This window comes from Panicum virgatum, chromosome 9K, assembly GCF_016808335.1.
Source record: "Panicum virgatum strain AP13 chromosome 9K, P.virgatum_v5, whole genome shotgun sequence".
NCBI lineage: Eukaryota > Viridiplantae > Streptophyta > Magnoliopsida > Poales > Poaceae > Panicum > Panicum virgatum.
This window is the reverse complement of record NC_053144.1, coordinates 70,075,008-70,098,734: the sequence shown is the minus strand read 5'-3', so window position 1 is coordinate 70,098,734 and position 23,727 is coordinate 70,075,008. Positions and strand designations below refer to the sequence as shown.

Genomic DNA, 23,727 nt, shown 5'->3' with positions numbered 1-23,727 from the left:
GAATCCTGACCACCCACCCCAAAGAAAAGAACAAGTCCAACTCTAACTCTCCCAGGCGGCAACTAGGCGCATCATTCATCACAGCAAAAACCTCCACCACCTTGGAAACAAGCAATGGCGAGGCAGCAGCTCAAGTTGTGGCCTTCTTCGTGGGTGTCGGCGGCGGCGGACACGGCGTCGTGGTGCTTGGCGCTGTCGCTGGTGGCGCTGCTGCTGGTGTGCTCGCTCGCATAGTCACAGGATTCGGGGTCGATGCCTCGTCCCTCGACCCGGGAACGTCGTTCCGATTCGAGGGTCGGGATCGAAGAGGGTCAGTGTCCCATTCAAGGTTGGATCGTGTCCCGGTTTGAAAGGGGTCGCAGCCCCATTGCTAGCAGATTTAATTGGGATAAGGAGGTTAAGGACAGTGGATTGGTGTGGTTTTTGTTAGACAATGAGCTGAGTACGTGTAGCATGGTCTAAATGTACTCTTTTATATGTTTCTTATATGCTTGTGCAGATTAGTTTCTTCATTAGTAGCATATATATAGTTTTTGTCTTTATCGACCCGAAGATATCGACCCCGATGAATCAGGGTCGCGTCCCACATAATAATTTATCGTTCCATAGATGTATACCCCCTTCGTACCATAATTTTATAAAGTGACGACCCTCGACCCTCGACCCCGTTCCTCGACCCGATCGACCCAGGAACTTTGTGACTATGCTCGCTCGGCGCCGGCGGGGCGGGGGCAGGGGAGGCCATGCTGCCGCAGGTGCGCGGCGCGGCGCTGTCGGCGCGGCCGTGCGAGGAGATCTACGTGGTGGCGGAGGGCGAGACGCTGCACAGCATCAGCGACAAGTGCGGCGACCCCTACATCCTGGAGCAGAACCCGCACGTGCACGACCCCGACGACGTCTTCCCCGGCCTCGTCCTCAAGATCACGCCATCCAAGCCCAGGTAGAAGTAGAACCATCGATCCAAGTCATCACTCATCACCCGCCGTGCGATCTGTTGTCATCTATGATTGAGGGCAAGCACAAAACACAACTACACAATTGCTCTGTTGCTGTTCTGTTGGAGCAAATCAAGGATGCTCTGCACTCTGCATCAGTGTAGTGTAGCAATGCAGAGTAGGTAGCAGCTCTGACTGAATGAAGCGTGGTTTGGCCGACTGCCTGTGTACACGGGACATCACTTGTGAATGGAGAAGTTCATGAGATGAACGGAGTATATGTGTTCTCTGCTGTTCGTCGTCTTGTTTCCATTGTTTGCTAGAAAAATCCTGCTTGTACTGTCTTGGCTCAATTTCTTGCGCTGCTTGCCCCGACGTATGGCGGCGGGCCGTCGTGGTTGACGAGTGACGCCGCCCCGTCTCGCCGCAAGTGACACCGAGGCGGCTGCCTGCGGCGACACGTAGCAGCGGGCGACCGCTTGGCTGGTGCCACGCAAGTCCAACGGCTGCGTCAGGAATTTAATAATGATGTATGGTCCTCCCTCCCAACGAACGTGATGGAGCAGTGATTAAAAAAAAAGAAAGGAAAAACGATGGATCAGTAAAAGGTAAAAGTCATATGGAGTAGTATACTATTTGGGCATTCGCGGGTTGGTTCAAGTGGGCATGTGCGTTGTTTGCACCCTGGTAGTGGAGGCGGAGCCGGAACCGGACCGTTGGAGCCTCGGAGTTGGGGAGGCTCAAGTGGCGAATGCTGTGCCTCTTCAGAACATTTCTTTCTTTTTTAGTCGTCTTCAGAACAATCCTACTACTGGGCAGGAAGGATCTGACCGTTGTTAGGCTAGCGGGCTAACTTTTAGAGGTCCAACAACGAATAGAAAGGATGATTGGGCCAGCCTTATTTAAGGACTAAATTAAGGCCTTAGCCCAATGAATAAAGAACTGGTTTCTCTCTTTTGGGCCAGGCAACTCTCACGCCATTTGATCGATGCAGAGGCCCGGTAGTTCAGCATACAGTACACGCAAAGGTTCTGAACTGCCGTCTTTCTGATGGCCGCCGCCGCATGGCTCGGAGACCATCTTTGCAGTGCATCCTGACAACCTACTTGGCATCTACTCCTCATCCGATCCACCCACAGCATCCTGCATATACCACAAAGTCACCACATTATTCCATCGTCACCGGCGCTGAAGATATTGCCCCGTCACCATGTCGGCCGGCCACATGCTGATCCTTGCCGCCATTGTTCTTGGCTCCTCGTGCATCACCGCCACTGCCTCTCGGGAAGGTGCGTTGTTCAGCAAAGGTTATCTATCATAGTGCAACGGTGGTGATGGGAAATCATAGCTAGCTTTTCGAATAATGCTGCGTGCAGCGCAACGGCACAACTTGCGGTTCGTGCGGCACGCGCGGGACGCGCCGCTGGTGTCCTACTACAACTACATCGTCGTGGGCGGCGGCACGGCGGGGTGCCCGCTGGCCGCCACGCTCTCGGAGCACGCGCGCGTGCTCCTCCTGGAGCGCGGCGGCCTGCCCTACGGCAACCGCAACGTCTCCAGCGAGTACCACTTCGCCGACGCGCTGGCCGACACGTCCCCGCTGTCCCCCGCGCAGCGCTTCGTCTCCGAGGACGGCGTCGTCAACGCCCGCGCGCGCGTGCTCGGCGGCGGGAGCTGCCTCAACGCCGGCTTCTACACCCGCGCCAGCAGCGCCTACGTGCGCGCCTCCGGCTGGGACCACCGCCTCGTCAACGCGTCCTACCGCTGGGTGGAGCGCGCGCTCGTGTTCCGCCCCGGCGTGCCGCGCTGGCAGGGCGCGCTGCGCGAGGGCCTCCTCGAGGCCGGCATCACGCCGGACAACGGCTACACGCTCGAGCACGTCCCCGGCACCAAGATTGGCGGCACCATCTTCGACCGGAGGGGCCGCCGCCACACCGCCGCCGACTTGCTCCGGAGAGCCCACCCGCGGCGGCTCACCGTCTTCCTGCACGCAACCGTCTCAAGGATCCTCTTCAGGCGTGGTGGTGCAGTGCCTGCAGCAGCACAGGGGGCGAAACAACCTGTGGCGTCCGGGGTGGTGTTCACGGACCCGCTGGGCGTGCAGCACCACGTGTACCTGCGGCGAGGAGGCTCGGTGATCCTGGCGGCGGGGACGCTGGGGAGCCCGCAGCTGCTGATGCTGAGCGGCATCGGGCCGCGCCTGCACCTGGAGAAGCACGGCATCCGCACCGTCCACGACCAGCCGGGGGTCGGGCAGGGCGTGGCCGACAACCCCATGAACTCGGTGTTCGTCCCGTCCCCGATCCCCGTCGCGCTCTCCCTGGTCCAGGTCGTCGGCGTCACCCGCTTCGGCAGCTTCATCGAGGGCGTCAGCGGCTCGCAGTTCGGCATCCCGCTCCACGGCCGCGGCCACGGGCGCGGCGCCGCCCGCAACTTCGGCATGTTCTCGCCCATGGTACGTACTGTACGTACGTACGGTCCTTCAACAATTCCGTCCTCAGAGCTTTTGTTCAAAGTCCAAAGCCAAGCTGAGCACGGATCGTTGGGCAACACAGACGGGGCAGCTTGGCACGGTGCCTCCGAGGGAGCGGACGCCGGAGGCCATGCGTCGCGCGGCGGAGGTGATGCGGCGGCTGGACCGGCGCGCGTTCCGCGGCGGCTTCATCCTGGAGAAGATCCTGGGCCCGCTGTCGACGGGGCACATCGAGCTTCGGTCGACGGACCCGCACGCGAACCCGGCGGTGACCTTCAACTACTTCCGGGACCCGCGCGACGTGGAGCGGTGCGCGCGGGGCATCGAGGCCATGGAGCGGGTGGTGCGGTCGCGGGCCTTCTCCCGCTTCACCTACGCCAACCACACCGCCATGGACGCCGCCTTCCGCCGCGCCGCCGGGACGGCCTACTTCCCGGTGAACCTGCTGCCCCGGCACCCCGGGGACACGCGCCCGCTGCAGCAGTACTGCAGGGACACGGTGATGACCATCTGGCACTACCACGGCGGATGCCACGTCGGCGGCGTCGTCGACCGGGACTACCGGGTCATGGGCGTCCAGGGGCTGCGCGTCATCGACAGCTCCACCTTCAAGTACTCGCCGGGCACCAACCCGCAGGCAACCGTCATGATGCTTGGCAGGTAGGCGATTGGTCCGCTTGCTTTTCGTTTGATTACGTTTGGCTCAAAATTCAATTGAATTGGTACGAACAACAGGTACATGGGGCTGAAAATCCTGAGGGAGCGATTGATCAGGAAGGGAGCTGAGGACAAGCATTAGCTAGTTAGTTAGTTCTTCCCGAGATTGTTTTTGTATAATCATCAGTACTAGTACTAGGCATTACATTTGTTTAAAACAGAAAGATTCGTTCATTCGGTAGGCCGCGATGGGAGCGTGAGGACTGGGAGCTTGAGCGCAGTCCCAATGCAAACTCCATTTGTAGAGTCTTAAGTCTCAAAGACTCCATCAAAAAACTATACTTCTCAATGTGAAGTGTGTAATAGTAGTTTCTATATATAAAATTATTTATTATTTTTCTTCTATCACAAGATTCATGGACTCCACGCCCTCTCCACAACGTAAGTCTCCCTAGTTTCTTGGGCATTGAAGGACGCGTAAACTTGAGGTCTTATCTAGAAACCAAGTCTTGTTTTTTTCCTTTTCTCTTCAATAATTAGGGTGCCACATCAGCAAAAAAACTATAAATAGAGGACTATAAATATATTTAGACTCCATAGTAGAATCTGGATTGGGATTGCCCTAACATCAATTTTTTTTTTGAAACTCGGCAATCTCATTACTTGTCTGACAAATCGTCAGCGACAATTACATGGACGTCTGGGACAGAACTAGTGATTAGCGCTTCCCTTTCGACGCACTCAAACCCAAGGTGGCCAAAGCATGGGCAGCCCTATTGCCAACTCTATTAAGGGTGTGTATTCCTCTAAATTTTCCAAACTTTCCATCACATCGAAATCACATCGAAATATTAAATATAGCAAATGATTCATGCATAGAGTACTAAATGTAGGTAAATAAAAAAGCTAATTGCATAGTTTTGATGTACGTTGCGTGACGAATTTTTTGAGCATAATTAGGTCATGGTAGGACAATATTTACCACAAACAAACGAAAAGTGGTACAGTGTGCTACAGTGTCTGATGTGATTTTTTCTTCCACTTTTTCAAGGATCTAAACACACCCTAAGAAAATTACACTTCAATTCAGAAAAATTCACACGCACTAAAAACTTGAGCTCCTCGAGAGTAACACCTTCAGCCATCGCATCAAAAACATCCGAATTAATTGCTTGTACTATCATCAGTGCATCGGCTTCCAAAAGAAGCCGGCCCAATTCCCAAGTTCAGCGCCGCCTGAATGCCTTGCATGCATGCAATCAGCTCCGCTTGAAAATCACTCAGCACGTGATTCAGTCTTCCCCTCCCCGTGAATTCAACCAACCTTGCTACGTAGTACAATGATTTTTTTCGATTTATCAAATATATATGACGATTTTTTTTTTCAAAAATGTCACCCAGCCGCCGGTTCATACCGGCGGAAGGTAGGTACCGCCGGATGAACCGGCGGTAAGTTCGTTGGCCCACGGCCCATGTAACATACCGCCGGATGAACTGGCGGTAGGCGCTACCGCTGCGCTACAGCCGGCTATAGCCGCGCTGTAGCCGGACTGTAGACTGATACTGCCTATCGCCGTTTCAAACAGCGGTAGGTCCTCCCATATTTTTTTTAATTATTTTGTATGCTGTAATTATTTGTTTAATTATTTTATAGGCTCTCTGTGCTGTAATTATTTTCTTTACGCTTAGAGATATTTCAAAAAACAATAGAGATAGCAGAGGTTATGAGAATACTTTTTTAAAATCTAATACAAATTAGATTTAACTCTAGGAGAATGTGAAAATATATTTTCATAACATATTATCGTGAGCTCCAATTATAATTTTGATGTCCTGTCACCTTGCATCGGATTCTTCTGCACCCCCACTCGTTCACTGTGTGTGGATGTGATGGTACGTCAATTGACAGCTGTGCGCTTTTCAGGTTGCGTAAACCATGCCTATAGATCAAATACCTCCATCTATAAATAGGGACATCACACCATCTCATACGAAATCACTAGACATCCCCGCACTACCACCATGTCTTCCTCTGGTTCTACCTACATTCCGTGGAATAAGATTAGAGAACCTGTGCCTCAAGGAGTGCAGGTTCCAATGTGCTTATGCGGTTCGTTGTGCAAGCTGATGGAGTCCAAAGTTTTGGGCGATGACTTCGGCAGGAGGTTCTTCATGTGTGACAACTACGAGTACGATCCGCCAAAGCGCTACGGCAAGGACAAACCGAATGTATCACCTCGCACTATCTAGTTTGCGCCTTCGGAGTACAGTAAGTTAAATCTAACTCGACTTGGCAATAGAGTCCACCACCTCTTTGTGATTTCATACAGTGGCTGGACACGGAAAGCGAAGCAAGGTGGGCTGCGGAAAGGTGGCAGCGAATGCTGCAAGAGGAAAAAATGGAGGAGAAGCGCAAGAAAGATAAAGAAGAGATCCAAAAGAGGTTCGCAGATGTGGAACGTCGGCAGACGGAGGAGCGTGAAGCTGATAGGGAGAGGAAGCGATAGAGGGCCCGCCGTGCGAAGGAGGCGGGGCCCGAGGCTATTAGGAAGGGGAAGCATCCTTGGGGCACTCAGTAGATCACTATCATTTAATGTCCGAATTTCATATTTCATAAGGCATGTTAAGTCTAGATGGAACACGACGTTAGCGTGTTCCATGTACATGCTAGTGCAATTGTTTATGTAATTTCAATGTCTAATTAATCTGCATTGTGTATTTTGTACTACAAGTACCCGTTTCATAAAACATGAGCTACAACTAGACTTTTCAGAAGTATTGATGTACAAGTAAACTTTTCATACCGACGTGATGACAACTCCATGAGGTTATGTCGGCCACTACACATAATAAAAACAAACAAAACAATCAACCTGCATACATTAAACACAAATAAAGTAGTGGTCCACACAATTGAATGCACACAACACATGGCATGGCATGTCAGGACCTGTTGCAAGCTACGGTAACGAGGTCCAAGCATAAACCTAACATGCCTTAGGTAATTACAACAAACATGATTACATAGACAGGCGGAAGAGGCTGCCTAAAATAAACATGCAACATATTGGCCGGGCAACTACATTATTTATTCAGACGGAGCAGTACAACATCAATCATTCACGGGCAGTACCCTTATCACGTCCCGCCATGTCTGCTTTCGCACGCTCGTATTTGCGTACATCTTCATCCACCTTCTTCAACCACTCTATATATTGCTGATCACGACGAGTGATCCACATGTCAATCCACTCATGGAAATGACACCAATGAGTATGCATGTCATCACCAGCGTACTGTCGCAAACAAGAAACGATTCAAAATTATAAAAAATAATAAAATATATTTACAAATTAATCTATACCTGTGATGTTGCACCTCTTTTTTAGAATTCCTCGATATTCTTGCAACACCAATACCTCTGGCCAAAAATCTCGTAATCACGAGATATGTTCGGAACACAACGCATCTGGCAATAGTAATCGGGTGGCTCTACACCTTTAGGTCACACCTTGCAAACTGTAATACATCTATTGTGATTGTTAGAAGAGGGTCCTAAATTAGTCTCCATTTCCCGACGGAAAGCTGCCCGGGAGAATGAGGAGCTCATAGCTATTTGTTTCGACTAACTAAAAATATATGGAACCTGAATTGCAAGTTTGTGCTCTCGGCAACCACATGATCGCCTTTTATACACGCAAGGCTGCCTGCATCGTCCAAGCACTTTAAACACAGATACGACCTCTCATTGATCCTGACTTCTGCTCTCGCACGCTCCGCACCGCTCACTCCTCCCACATTAAACAACGACACGACGTCTCACTGGTCATGACTTCCGCACTTGCACGGTCCATAGCGCTCATGTAAGGATCGATGGACCAAGAGGGGGGGTGAATTGGGCCTTTTTCAATTTCTAAAACAAAGTAAAACAACCTTAACCTATGCAATGCTAGTAGGGCACCAATTCACCAACCGGATAACTAAGCTACCTACACAAGCTAAGAGAGATAAAACAAAGTAAAGCCTAGCAAGGTAGAGCTAAGTTATAATCTCTAAGTCAAGCACATGAGTAAATTGCATGAAAGAAAATGCTTGAATAAAGAGAGTGGACAAGAGACGACCGGATTTTTTCCCGTGGTATCGATGTGTTGGCACACACCCCTAATCCACGTTGTGACACTCACAAAGAGTATTGTCACCTCCCAAGTCACCGAGACGAGGGCGCTCACTAAGAGTCTCCGTTCACCATCCCGGCGTGGTGGAGATCAAGCCACGTACAATATTCTTCTCCGGGCTCCCACAATCCTTGGCAAGCTCCGCGAGAAACACCTCGATCACCAAGATCGCCTAGGTGATGCCAATCACCAAGAGTAACAAGCTAAGGCCTTCACTTGAGCAAGAACCGATCACCGAGAACGGATGCACACAAGCTTCTCTCTACTCAAGTCCTTAATCTTGCTTCTTGATTGATTGAATGCACAAGTATGTGAATGTTGAAGCTCAAGGTGGCTCTTGACTATAGTATATGTGTATGGATGTTGCCTGGTGTCAAGAGTGGGCGAAATGACCCATTGGAGGGGTATATATAGGCAGCTCACACAAATAGAGCCGTTGGAGAAAAGCTGCCAGAAAACTGCGTAGCGCCGGTTAATCCGACGTCCCTCCAATAGTCATCGTCGGTTTAACCGGTGAATGTAAACTGCCTCTTCTGAGAACTAGCCGTTACAACTTGGGCAGATTAACCGACGTATCATCGGTTTAACCGGTGAGTGTAGTTGTCCACTGATGAGCTGAAAAACCAAGTCTCTGGACAACTGCACCGACGTTAACTCAAACCTATCGTCGGTTTAACCGGTGAGTACAACTTCTGAATTCCTTTGAAAAAACCATCTCACTGGTCAATTGCACCGACGTCTTGATTTAAACAGCGTCGGTTTAACCGGTGTATAGAACTTGAAATACCCTGGAAAAACCAACTCTGGACTAATGCACCGACGTTAAATTCAAACACGTCGGTTTAACCGGTGTATTGAATTTGTCCAGACTCTGCTGACTCTGTTTAACCGACGTATAGAAAATTTAGAGCGTCGGTTAAACCAGTGTATAGACTTTTTTCTGATTTTGCCTTTTCTGATTTGAGTCTTGAATGGAATCCAAATATTCTTGAGATATAGTTTGAGAACCACTTATTTGAACTTCTAGAAACCTGAGTGACCATAGTGTGCATCCATTTTCAAATGACAATGTCCATGCTCAAGTTACTTAGCCTTAACCCCTCTTAATAGTGCGATCACTACAAAACTATAAAACCTATACTAACCTAAGTGTCCTTCTCAACCTTGTGACACTTAGGACTAGAAAGATCCTTAGCCTTGTCATATATAAGTTGAATACCGAGATCGCCTTTTTGAATAACCGAAATTGAGGGGCCTCTTTTGACATATGACCAAATGAGCGATAATGATCTATTAAGCTGCACAAACTCATTAGCCACAATAATGGTTGTCATTAATCACCGAAACATACCTTGAGGGCCTAGATGCTTACAATCTCCCCCTTTTTGGTGATTGATGACAACACAAACATAAATAACGAGAGAGCGAGAAAGATAAAACAGGATAAACACAAGCAAACTCGAAAGCAGGACCAAAGAGCTCAACGGCTCAAACGAAATCCATAGATATGTCTCAAAGAACGGCATACTCAAGCGACAAATGTACATATCCATGAATTAACATCAAATGTGATACAAAGAATCAAAGTCCTGATAACTACGAGCTCTCTCTAGCTCTACCCTCCCCCTAACTCTGAGGCTCCCCCTATCACCTCTCCCCCTTTGGCATCAAAGCACCAAAAGGCGAGCTACGGGTCGTGCTGTCGTGGTACGGCGAGGAAGCGGTCCGGGTCGTCGTCGTCGGATGGAGAACTCTCACCCTCGGTGACAGACGGAAGCTGCTGGTCTGGGTCTGAGCTCACTGGGGGAGTGACTGTCGTGGAGGCTCTCGTGCTGGCACTGCCTGGTAGAGGATCCGTAGAAGTCGTAACCGGGTCAGCAGAAGAAGTATCAATATATGAAGAAGTGACCGCTGAGGCTGCCGGCTGCGTCGACTGTGGAAGCAGGGACTCCTCTACTGCTCCTCCCCCTGAAGGTGCTGCCTGAAGTGAGGAAGGGAGGGCGACCGACTGAACCGCTGACGGTGAGTCCTGAAAGAGTGTGGTCGCTGGCAGTGGTGAAAAGAGCGGACGACCGGCAGACCCAAAGAGTGCTGACATCGAGAACATGGTCTCCGGTGTCGCTGTGGTAGCTGGAGCTGCAGTAGGGGCTGGAGGAGGAGGAGCTGGTGTGACTGCAAGCTGAGGTTCTCCTACACCCTGAAGTCCGGGCTGCTGCTGCTGTGGGGCGAGTCCGGTGTGAGAGTAAAGCTGGGAGATCATCCCGAACATCGCCATCATGCCCTGCTGCATCTGTTGGAACTGAGCGTCTGTCCTCTGTGAAACTCTGTCAATGAGGCCGACAAAACGCTCCTCTGTCGCTGCACGCTCTCGGGCTGCCTCTCTCTGAATAGCTGCAATCTGGGCCTCATGGGCTCTCCTGGCCTCCTCCTGAGCAAGTTTGTCCTCCCTCTGCTGAGTCACGAGCTGCTGTAGTAGTGAAGTGAGCTCGGACGGCTGAGTCACCTGAGACTCAGAGACTGTAGCAGCTGCTGAAGTCGGAGGAGCTGGCTCTCCGGACCCTCCTGCCTCGTGGTCGTGACTGGCTGGGGCAGATGGAGGAAAGTACTCTATGTCGTCGGAGGAGTCTGACTCAAGCTCAGACCAGTGAATCTCATCATCTCCCCCGGGAAGCTGTGCCTCGGCTGCCAGGAGTGCCTCATCCTCCTCTGCCACTCGTGCCTGAACCTCCGGTGACAGTCGAGCCATCGCTGCTCTATCTGCATGTCTGCCCCTCCTCCTGTCCTGTGGAGCTGTGGGTCGGTAGACAGGGAACCTGGGAGCCTCGTCGTGACGGTAAGGGGTGCTGATGGGTGACTCTGCTGGCACTATCATAGAGCATATGTAACTGATCCAGTGCGCATATGGAAACTGTCGCACCACACCCATCCCATCAGTGATCACATCCTCGATCTCAGCCAGAATAAAGTCAACTATATCAAATGGCTCGTGAGTGAGGATGTGTAGGAGCAAGAGCTGCTGCAAACCTGTGAACCCCTCTGGGTAGCCACTCCTCGGTAACAGAGTCCTCCGGAGGGCCATGTGAACAGCGTAAGCCTCTGGAGTCAGCAAGCTCGGCACTCTGGCGTAAGAGGCTGGGAACGGCTGGCGGAAGCACTGAGTGATCGCCTCGTGGGAAGGAGCAATCCCGCCAACCATCGCCCTGCGGGGTGGATCTGAGTCCCCGTAAACCCTCTCGTGCAGCGAGACGTCGACCAGGTCAACTCCAAGTATACCAGCAACGGTCGCCCTCGACAAACCAAAGTCCTGCCCTCCAAACATGAAGTGCACGGCTCTGCGCTCGGGAGCTATCTAAGCTGTGGCGTAGAACACTCTGACCCAGTCCTCGATATAACGGTTCTGCTCCATCTCTAGCAGCCTGGGCAGTCCTCTGAAGTGAGCGAAGTGTGCTCTCACATCTGCTCCCCCTGCGGCTGTCCTCAGTGAGACCCAGTCAAGAACCCTGTGCTGGAAGATCCGGTGGCCCCTCCGCTGGAAAGTCTTGTAGAAGCTGGCCTGTAGCAGAGTCCAGAACCTCCTGTCGACTCTGCTGTCTCGGGTCACTGGGAACCAAACCTCCTCCTCAACACTCCACCTGAGCCTCTTGACCTTGGCCGCATTGGCTCGGGTCAAGTTCTGGAGCATCACACCTGGCTCCAGACGCACAACAGTGTCCATACGGAACACTGCGCGCTCGGCCTCTAGGGCCTCGGCTCTGCGAGCTGCTGCTGCTGACCTGCGGGGCTCCTGTGGCTGGTGTCCTCCCCGAGTCCTCGGTCCAGTGCGACGCTCTGTCGCTGGCGGGGAACCTCCCTCAGACGACTGCTGTGGAGAACTCTGCCCCTCTGACTGTGCTGCCTCTGAGTCAGAACCATCTGAATCTGTCGCTGCTGCTGCTGCTGTCGCGGCTCTGGTGGCCCTGGCACCTCTCACTCTGCCCATACCCCTGCCTCTGGCTCTGCCTCTGCCTCTGGGGTCCTCCCTGATCTGGAACGGACGAGCACGACCTGATGCCTGCTCCTCGGCGGCCTTGGCCACCATCTTGGCCCTCTCGGCCTCCTTCTCTGCACGAGTCCGCTTGCGAGCGGGCTTCTCGACAACTACCTCTTTCCCCTTCCTCTTCTCGCGACCCATCTCTATCAGTCAAAACCTCGAACACCTAGTGAGCGCTGATTGGGTGCTGCTGCGGTGTGAGAAAGCGAAGGCGGCGCGGCTGCGTGGGCTGCTCGACGTGTGGATGGCGTGGAGGCGTGGAGCACGGCGGCGCTGGAGCACGGAGGCGCGCGTGGGTGGAGCAGGTGCGCACGGGCGGCGCTGGGCGAGCGCGAGGGCGCGCAGCGGCGGCTTGGAACGGCGGCGCGTAGCAGCGAGCAAGGAGCGCGGCGGCGGCGGCTCGGCGTGCAGGCGAGCGGCGGCGAGTGGTGGCGGCGCGGAGGCGACTCGAAGTGAAGGCGGCGGCGTGACGGGATTGAGTCGGGCGGCGGCGGCGTGAAAAAAAGGGAAACAGAGGCCGGTCCGCGCGGGCAAGAGACATATATGACAGGTGGGCCCGCGATTTTCCTTAACTCCGGTCGATCCGACGCCTAGGGTTTGAGCGCCGGTTGATTGCATCGGTGCAGTTCACCCGAGACTCTACCAGATCTGTTTTTGAACGCCGGTTGAACCGATGATGCCAAAAGTGAACTCGTCGGTTGATTGATCAAAACGCCGGTTGATTGCTTGATCTGATATGCATTTATGATCACCGGTTGATCCGATGCTCTGACTTTTGAATACGTCGGTTGAACGCCTGAAACTTGACTGAGCTGAGACAAACTTAGTAACGCCGGTTAAACCGATGGGTATAGATCCTTTGAACGTCGGTTTAACCGGTGAAGCCAAAAAAACCCCACACTCAGCTCACTCTTCTATGCTAAGTCCAATAAACTTATAAAACTCAAATAAACTCAAGTTAATGGACTTGCATAGGCGACTTTACCCCTCAAAATAAATAGGATAGCACACTTGCTTAAATAATTTTCTTTTCAAACACAAGGAAAAGCCGAAAGAGAGACAAAGCGCCAAATAAAATGTATGAGCCATGTCATAGGGATATTGAAGATAGAAAGCTTCAAACTCATCATGACATTGCTCACTAGGCAATAACGCACCTAACACTTTGCTCTTTTCACTTTTCATGAATTAAGATCTTGTATATGAAAACAAGTCTCATTTTCATCAAGTGATCTCCTTTGTGACCCTTACGCATGCAATGATAATGCAAACTACAACCACATGCGAAAGTAAAATAAACATGAAGTGCACATTTATATGACAAGAAATGCATAACAAGAAATTAAGATCTACTTGTCAAGTTTGAACCCACGGGAAGCTTCTTCATGATGAGCCTTTCTACAAGCCTAGAGGAAAACAAGTGGACCACCACCTCTAGCTAAACCCTTGCTCATCACTATCTTACCATGGTTAGACAAGTGTCCTATATGTATGCATTTTTCTATATGACATGGCAACTTACATGACGTTTGCCGCATCTAACACATTAAGCTCATTCCATAGCCTAACAAAGGTACTCTCGTCTAATGGTTTTGTGAAGATATCCGCCAATTGCTCCTCGGATCTCACACCTTGAAGAGATATGTCTCCTTTGGCTTCGTGATCACGCAAGAAGTGATGGCGAATATCAATGTGCTTTGTGCGAGAGTGTTGAACCGGATTCTTGGCAATTTTTACGGCACTTTCATTGTCACAAAGGAGTGGGATCCTATCTAGTTTCACACCAAAGTCCAAAAGGGTTTGCTTCATATATAGGATTTGGGCACAACATGCACCGGCCGCTATATATTCCGCTTCCGCGGTAGACAAAGCCACGGAATTTTGCTTCTTACTTGACCAAGAAACTAGAGAACGCCCAAGCAAGTGGCAACCCCCGAAGGTACTCTTGCGATCCACACGGCTTCCGGCAAAATCCGAATCCGAGTATCCCAAGAGATCTAAACTAGCGCCTTTGGGGTACCACAAGCCTATGCTAGGGGTGTGCTTGAGATACCGAAGGATCCTATTCACAGCCGAAAGGTGTGACTCCTTTGAGTTAGCTTGAAAGCGGGCACACAAGCACACACTAAACATTATATCGGGCCTAGATGCGGTAAGTTAAAGCAAAGACCCTATCATAGAACGATAGAGGGATTGATCAACCGGTTTACCGTCCACATCCAAGTCGAGATGCCCATTGGTTGCCATGGGTGTCTTGATTGGCTTGCACTCATCCATCTTGAACTTCTTCAAGATATCTTTAGTATACTTTTCTTGATGGATGAATGCCCCTTCCTTCATTTGTTTGACTTGAAAACCAAGGAAGAAGGTCAATTCGCCAATCATGGACATCTCGAATTCCCTAGACATCATGGTAGCAAACTCATGGCTTAGTAAATCATTAGTTGAGCCAAAGATAATATCGTCAACATAAATTTGACAAATGAAAAGATCCCCGTTGACGTCTTTTGTGAACAAAGTGGTGTCCACTCTCCCGATCTTGAAGCATTGCATGATTAGGAAGTCACGAAGCCTCTCATACCAAGCCCTTGGAGCTTGTTTGAGCCCATAGAGTGCCTTGTGCAACCTATAAACATGGTTAGGATTCCTCGGATCTTCAAACCTGGGAGGTTGCTCAACATAAACAAGTTCGTTAATAACGCCATTCAAGAATGCACTTTTCACATCCATTTGATACAACTTAATATTATGATGTGAAGAGTAAGCAAGAAGGATACGGATAGCTTCAAGTCTTGCGACCGGAGCAAAAGTTTCACCAAAATCCAAACCTTCGACTTGAGAGAACCCTTTTGCCACAAGTCTTGCTTTGTTGCGTATCACCACCCCATGTTCATCTTGCTTGTTTCGAAAGACCCACTTGGTGCCAATGATGTTCTTGTCTTTCGGAGGAGCTTCGAGGACCCAAACTTCATTGCGGGTGAAGTTGTTCAACTCTTCTTGCATGGCCATCACCCAATCCGAGTCCTCAAGTGCTTCCTCTATGCTAGTGGGTTCAATATAAGAAACAAACGAGTGATGTTCGCAAAATGAAGCATGTTTAGAGCGAGTTCTTACTCCCTTTGATGGACTACCAATGATTTGATCAATTGGATGATCCTTGAAGATGCGACCATGCTTCACTAGCGGTACTTGTGTGGATGCTTGTTGGGGTGGATCATGGGTGACTTGTGCTTGTGGTGGAACATTTTGCTCTTCTTGTTCTTGGACTTGGGGTGTTTGCGTTGGCACATCTTCTTGAGGTTGTGTATCATCTTTTTCTTGATCTTTATCCACTTGGGGCGCCATGGAGGTGCTTGGTGTAGATGAGGAAGGTCCTCCCCCTTGATCATTGCCTTCATGCACCTCTTCCGACTTGATATCCCCAATGGACATATTCTTCAAAACTTCATCAATCTCCTCATCACCTACATTTTCATAGCCAACAATCTCCTCTTGGGAGCCATTAGATTCATCAAACTCCACATCACATGTTTCTTCAACTAACCCGGAGGTTTGATTGAATACTCTATATGCTTTGGAGTTTGATGCATAACCAAGAAAGAAACCTTCATCACATCTACTTTCAAACTTACCGAGCCTTTTCTTCTTGTAGATGAAGCATTTGCAACCAAAGACTCGAAAGTATGATATATTTGGTTTCTTCCCGGTGATGAGCTCATATGGAGTTTTCTTGAGGAGTCGGTGAGGATATACTCGGTTGGATGCATGACACGCCGTGTTGATTGCTTCCGCCCAAAACTTCTCGGACGTGCCATAATCATCCAACATTGCTCTAGCTAGGGTGATAAGTGTCTTGTTCTTTCTTTCCACCACTCCATTTTGTTGAGGCGTGTAGGTGGCGGAAAACTCATGCTTGATGCCCTCTTTATCGCACCATTCTTCAATCTTCATATTTTTGAACTCGGTGCCGTTGTCACTCCGGATCTTCACAATTGGGGAGTTGTACTCCCTTTGAGCTCTTCTTGCAAATGTCTTGAAGAGTTCCGGAGTTTCACCCTTATCGCCTAGGAACATGATCCAAGTGTAACGTGAATAATCATCAACAATTACTAGGCAATAGAGGTTACCACCAATGCTCTTGTATGTAGTTGGACCAAAGAGATCCATGTGAAGTAGCTCGAGCGGCTTGGAGGTAGACAACATCGTCTTGATGGGATGATGTGTTGCGACTTGCTTCCCGGCTTGACATGCTTTACATAGCTTGTTCTTGTCAAACGTGACATCCTTCAAGCCGGTGATCATCCCTCTCTTGTGGGCTTTCTTGAGGTTGCTCATGCCAATATGAGCAATTCTTCTATGCCAAAGCCACCCAAGAGAAGACTTGGTGAAGAGGCATGTCATGGTGCTTGTTTGCTTTGAAGAGAAGTCCACTAAATAGATGTTGCCATGCCTAAACCCCGTGAATACCATTGACTTGTCTTCTTCAAGAGTTACTACAACACCATTCTTGTCAAAGGTACACGTTAGTCCAAGATCACACAATTGAGCAATAGAAATGAGATTAAAACTAAGTGCTTCTACAAACAAAACATTAGGGATAGATAAATCTTTAGAGATTGCTATTCTACCCAAATCTAAAACTTTTCCCCTTAAGTTATCACCATAGGTGACATGTTCATGATCGCCGGGGTCTTCAAGAGAGGTGAACATGCTATCATTACCGGTCATGTGTTGAGAGCAACCGCTATCAAGTACCCAATGTTTTCCACAGGCTTTGTAGTTCACCTACACACATGAGAATTCACTTTTGAGTTTTAGGAACCCAAACAAGCTTTGGGCCTTGCACATGTGTGACAAGAGCTTTTGGGACCCAAAGTTGCTTGGGGAGCTTCTTCTTTGACTCCTTAGTGAGTTTGCCAATGAATTTGGCCTTCACCTTGCCCTTCACTTTACTCAAGAGAAAATGGTTATTTTGAAACATTGAAGAGTAATTCTTGGGTAATTTAGGAAGAGGACGTGATGGTAAAGTGCACTCCCTAGTGTGGTGCCCGGTGACTTGGCAATGTTGGCAATATGATCCAACTTCCTTGATGAAGCTAATCTTGATCTCCGGAGAAGGAGTAGTAGCTATGTTTGGCTCCGGAAATGAACCAAGACCTCTCTTGCCATAGTCACGGGCATTGTTGAAGAGAATCTCCTTGTGGATGTATTCTCCTCTTGAGAGCTTCTCCACACTACTCTTGAGGCTTGCAACTTGATCCATCAACTCCTTTTCCCTAGAAGGTGCAAGCTCGGGCAAAGCATTAGTAGCATTTGCATTAATGAGTAGGTCCTCACATGAAGTAGAAGCATTGACCTTCTCAATAGTTTCATGAGCAAAGTTCTCAAGACTTGGGTCAATTGCTTCATAGGCAAATTCAAGTTCTTGATACTTGTGAGCCAACTCCCTATGCTCTTGTTTAAGCTTTTTGTGGCTTTCTTCAACTTGCTTAGCAAGTACAAGTGACTCATTGTGTTTTTTGAGCAAGTCATTGTACTTGCCAAGCAAATCGGAGTGGGCAAGCTCTAACTTGGCACGAGTGCTCTCAAGAACCTTGACTTTGCCCTTTTCCCTCTTGATAACGGATGTATACTCATTAATGAGGTTAGCAAACTCATTAGGGTCAAGCTCATCATCACTATCATCTTCACTCTCACATACCTTAGAGTTACCTTTGGCCATGAGGCACATTGGAGGTGGAGGTAGTGATGGTTCTTCATTTGTGAGGTAATGATAGCATGTTCACCCACTCTTGTTTTTCCACCAAGAAGCTTCTCTTGGTGTGCCCTTTCTTCTTTGGGAAGAGCTTGATCTTCTTGTCATTGCTCTTTTTCTTCCCAAGTCTCTTGTTTTTGTTTTTCCTTTCTTCTTCTTCATCATCTCTTGAATCATTGCGATGCTTGCTCTTGTTGTCCTTGTTTCTTTTGTCCGGCTTGGGCCAATTTGGACGGATGTGACCTTTTTCTCCACAATTGTAGCAAATTTTGTTCTTGACATCCATTGGCCGGAACATTCCCCTTTTTGAGTCAAAGTTGAAACCCTTCTTGTTGATCTTGTCATTCAAGCGGGTGAACTTTCTCATCATGAGAGCAAGCTCTCCATCATCTTCAACATCTGATGAGCTTTCATGATGATCATCTTCTTCATTGCTTGAGCTTGAATCTTGCTTGATCATCTTGAGCTTGCGGGCTTTGTTTGCCTTGGTCTTTAGAACAATTGATTTGCTTGAAGTTGGCTCCTCGGACATACCAAGGATACTCATCTCATGAGCGCGAATTTCGCCCACAAGTTCTCCTACTTCCATTGTGTCAAGATTCTCCTTTTGAAGCATAGCATTGATGATGTTATACTTGGGCTTCGGGAGGAGCATGAGAATCTTGCGATTGATGGAGGCACTGTCAATTTTGGATATTTCAAGTGCATTAATGTCCTTGACAATGACATTCAAGCGAGAGTACATATCATTGCAATTTTCATGAGCTAGCATTTTAAAAGAATCATACTTAGCTCTAAACAAGTGATATTTTTGCTCACGAACTTTAGTGGAGCCTTCATGAATTTCAATGAGCTCCTTCCAAATATCACTTGCTAAGTCCATGCCATTTACTCTAGCAAAGACTTCCTCACTAATGGCTTTGAAAATTACATTTCTAGCATTGGCATTCCATTTTAGTTGTTCCGTGGAGGGAGTTCCGGTGAACCCGGTTTTTGTGGCCAACCACACCTCGGGGGCAATCGCATCAAGATATGCGGCCATGCGAACTTTCCAATAGGCAAAGTTCTTGCCCTCGAAGTGAGGCGGCGAACCACCCATCTTGGCCATAGCTCTAGGCGGTGAAGCCTAATGATCCAAATGAGCAACGAGGCTCTGATACCAATGGTAAGGATCGATGGACCAAGAGGGGGGGTGAATTGGGCCTTTTTCAATTTCTAAAACAAAGTAAAGCAACCTTAACCTATGCAATGCTAGTAGGGCACCAATTCACCAATTGGATAACTAAGCTACCTACACAAGCTAAGAGAGATAAAACAAAGTAAAGCCTAGCAAGGTAGAGCTAAGTTATAATCTCTAAGTCAAGCACATGAGTAAATTGCATGAAAGAAAATGCTTGAATAAAGAGAGTGGACAAGAGACGACCGGATTTTTTCCCGTGGTATCGATGTGTTGGCACACACCCCTAATCTACGTTGTGACACTCACAAAGAGTATTGTCACCTCCCAAGTCACCGAGACGAGGACGCTCACTAAGAGTCTCCGTTCACCATCCCGGCGTGGTGGAGATCAAGCCACGTACAATCTTCTTCTCCGGGCTCCCACAATCCTTGGCAAGCTCCGCGAGAAACACCTCGATCACCAAGATCGCCTAGGTGATGCCAATCACCAAGAGTAACAAGCTAAGGCCTTCACTTGAGCAAGAACCGATCACCGAGAACGGATGCACACAAGCTTCTCTCTACTCAAGTCCTTAATCTTGCTTCTTGATTGATTGAATGCACAAGTATGTGAATGTTGAAGCTCAAGGTGGCTCTTGACTATAGTATATGTGTATGGATGTTGCCTGGTGTCAAGAGTGGTCGAAATGACCCATTGGAGGGGTATATATAGGCAGCTCACACAAATAGAGCCGTTGGAGAAAAGCTGCCAGAAAACTGCATAGCGCCGGTTAATCCGACGTCCCTCCAATAGTCATCGTCGGTTTAACCGGTGAATGTAAACTGCCTCTTCTGAGAACTAGCCGTTACAACTTGGGCAGATTAACCGACGTATCATCGGTTTAACCGGTGAGTGTAGTTGTCCACTGATCAGCTGAAAAACCAAGTCTCGGGACAACTGCACCGACGTTAACTCAAACCTATCGTCGGTTTAACCAGTGAGTACAACTTCTGAATTCCTTTGAAAAAACCATCTCACTGGTCAATTGCACCGACGTCTTGATTTAAACAACGTCGGTTTAACCGGTGTATAGAACTTGAAATACCCTGGAAAAAACAACTCTGGACTAATGCACCGACGTTAAATTCAAACACGTCGGTTTAACCGGTGTATTGAATTTGTCCAGACTCTGCTGACTCTGTTTAACCGATGTATAGAAAATTTAGAGCGTCAGTTAAACCGGTGTATAGACTTTTTTCTGATTTTGTCTTTTCTGATTTGAGTCTTGAATGAAATCCAAATATTCTTGAGATATAGTTTGAGAACCACTTATTTGAACTTCTAGAAACCTGAGTGACCATAGTGTGCATCCATTTTCAAATGACCATGTCCATGCTCAAGTTACTTAGCCTTAACCCCTCTTAATAGTGCGATCACTACAAAACTATAAAACCTATACTAACCTAAGTGTCCTTCTCAACCTTGTGACACTTAGGACTAGAAAGATCCTTAGCCTTGTCATATATAAGTTGAATACCGAGATCGCCTTTTTGAATAACCGAAATTGAGGGGCCTCTTTTGACATATGACCAAATGAGCGATAATGATCTATTAAGCTGCACAAACTCATTAGCCACAATAATGGTTGTCATTAATCACCGAAACATACCTTGAGGGCCTAGATGCTTACAGCTCACTCATACCACTTTAAACACCGACACGACCTCTCACTGCTATACGCCAGGACAGTAAAAGCTGTGTCCGTTCACTGCAGCACAGTACTGCACTCGCACGCCAGGACAGGAAAAGCAATCAATGAGCGTCCTTTGAACGTGACCTTATGTCACTTCATTTCATAGTAGAATCAAATGCACGAATAAATGAGCCCAACGCAACTGTGCAGCGGGAAATGACAACTGTATGCATCCTATGTCGGCCACAACGTTCAACACATTCATATTCGAATCCAATGCACGCCACCGGCCTAATCGTCATAATGTCACTGCACGAACACATCCCATCGCCCATCATAGTCTACACAGGCCTACATAATATAGTCTGACGGAATAAAGTAATTAACAAGCTACAACTTGTACACTAAATGCGTCCGCGCTTGCCCCCTCTCCTCCTGCCACGTCGCTCTGCAGCCTGGGCCTCCTGCCACTAAATGGGCCTGACGAGGCGCGACGCGGGCGGCGGAGCGGGCGGGCGGCGGCGCGGGGGAGCGAGCGCGCGGCGGCGCGGGGGAGCTAGCGCGCGAGGAGCCGGCCGGGCCTTTAATAGGCGGTGGTTACCGCCGGCTCATTCGGCGGTAGGTACCTACCGCCAGTTGAAACAGCGGTAGGTTCCCGGCCCACCACGGCCCATCGAGCCGGCCTCCTACCGCCGATTCAACCGGCGTTATGTATCTACCGCCGGATGGACTGGCGGTATCTCGCTTCCGCGGATGAACCGGCGGCTGGGTTACATTTTTGCAACAAAAAAAAATCGGCATATATTTCTGATAATTCGGAAAAAAATAATATAAAAATTTAAAAAATCTTGTACAATTTGTGGATCATTCTAACAGCCCATGGGCTTGTGGTGCTCAAGGCCCTAAAGCACTGAAGTATTCCCCCGTCCTCCTCTCGAAAAATAAGGCCCAACTCACGGCCGCAATGGTCCTAGCGGCCGGTGTTTGGGGTTGGGGCACTACTACAGAATAGGCCTTTGTTACAGGTCATTTATCCCGGTTATCTTTGGGCCCGGGACAAAAGGTGGCTTTTGTCCCGGGTCCAAAGGCTAGCCGGGCCAGCTGGGGGGACAGGGGCCTTTTGTCCCGGGTGGAGCCACCAACCCGGACAAAAGGCCCCCCTTTTGTCCCGGTTGGTGGCTCCACCCGGGACAAAAGGTCCAACCCCTTTTATCCCGGTTGGTGGTACCAACCGGGATAAAAGGACCCTTTTGTCCCGGTTGGTGTTACCAACCGGGACAAAAGGCCCCTCCACGTGATAGTTCAAAAGCGAGTTATTCTTTACTGAGTCACATGTACTACTTAGTTGAGTTGGCAAGGAAGCCATGCGCTAGGCAATAGGTCTTGAGTTCCAATCCCGCAGGGCGCAAATATTTTTTAGCGCGAGGGACATTTTGTCCCGGTTCTACCACCCGGGACAAAAGCCTCCAGCGCTTTTGTCCCGGCGGCCTTGTCCCGGTTTCAAAACCGGGACAAATAGCCCTTTGGAACCGGGACAAATGGCCCGATCTGTAGTAGTGGGGGACTTGTGACGATGATGATCGGCTGCCATCAGGTAGTACAGTACTCTACCGGGGTGGGGGGCTTATGATGATGATCGGCTGCCATCAGGTAGTACAGTACTCTACCTACCCCGCAGACCGCAGTAGTGCCGTCGTCGTCGCTGCTGCTGCTGCTCTCGCTCTGTTGACCTGAAACTCACTACTAGTAGGAGTAGTTATTTTTAGTCAAAACAGCTCAGGGCAGGCAAAGCGAGCATCAGCAGGAAGCAAGATACGGACGCCGCCGAGAGCTGACCTGATGTGACTTGCCGCGCCGGCGCCGCCATGACCATCATCCACGCCTCTCTGGCTGCACTCTAGCTAGCAGCTAGTATCTGCTGCCGGCCTCTCCCCCACCAACGCCCCGCGACCGAATTTATTTTTGTTTCAAGTTTATCTAAATTAAAAACGCGCGACCGAATTCATTTCAATTACTACTAAAATATTAACGAGGTGGGCATTGAATTTTGAAACTTAAGCTTGGTTGGAGCCCCAACGCCCAACCAATCCTCTTCTCGTACTAGCTTATAGCTAGCTGCTGTTCGGTTCCCATGCAATGCATCCCCTCCATCTCCGTGGCTCCCCCCATGCCCTGCCATGCCGTTCCCGTGCATGGTGCACTCACTCTCACTGTACGGCCGGGTTTCCACGCACGCACTCTTCCGTCGCCATTCCGGGCTCGCGGCACGCCACGCCCACACCGTGCGCCGCTACGATAATTGGAAGAACGAGTGAAAGTACTCTGATCAATTATTTAATAACACACGTGGGCTAGCACGTGGTTGTTCTATTATTACTATATGATATGATGATTTGCAAGTGAGCAGAGCCGAGGTGGTGTTGGTAGCGTTGCGTTTTTAATGCTGATGTTTAATTTCCATCGACACTGAGGTGTCTGTGGTGATTTTTTTGATTTGTCGGCTTAGTCTTCGAAAATAAAATTTATGTTAGTACATTTTCTTATGAAACGTCCGAGCTGCATTGTATATATAATTTCAAAAAAAAACATATGTGGCGACAAGATGCTTGGAGGAAGGGAAGGCGATACGACCGAGGGGGCGGCGTCGCGTCTGGTCCAGCTCCAGCCAGCGTCCGCAACAATTGCTACCACACCGACCACCATCCACCCACAAATTTCCCCATCCGGCATCCGCATGGGAAACGAGGCCAGGCCAACACCATCAGGTCCCCAGTCCTCACGGTCGGGAGGAGCGACTGAAAAGAATCCTACTTACTCGAGCGAAAAGAAAATACTCCTAGTAATTTTCTT

The 23,727-nt window shown here is 49.4% G+C and overlaps 2 protein-coding genes across 2 annotated transcripts; both read left to right on the top strand.

Annotated features, from left to right (window-relative positions):
- Positions 1-1,216, top strand: LOC120647549. Its single transcript, XM_039924374.1, has 2 exons — positions 1-219; positions 705-1,216. The coding sequence occupies exons 1-2, from the start codon at positions 115-117 to the stop codon at positions 942-944; spliced, it is 345 nt and encodes a 114-aa protein (XP_039780308.1). The 5' UTR covers positions 1-114; the 3' UTR covers positions 945-1,216.
- A 154-nt stretch (positions 1,217-1,370) lies between these two features.
- LOC120647544 (protein HOTHEAD-like) lies at positions 1,371-4,472 on the top strand. The gene is made up of 4 exons (XM_039924370.1): positions 1,371-2,224; positions 2,312-3,390; positions 3,491-4,068; positions 4,144-4,472. The coding sequence occupies exons 1-4, from the start codon at positions 2,146-2,148 to the stop codon at positions 4,205-4,207; spliced, it is 1,800 nt and encodes a 599-aa protein (XP_039780304.1). The 5' UTR covers positions 1,371-2,145; the 3' UTR covers positions 4,208-4,472.
- Positions 4,473-23,727: the final 19,255 nt, after the last annotated feature.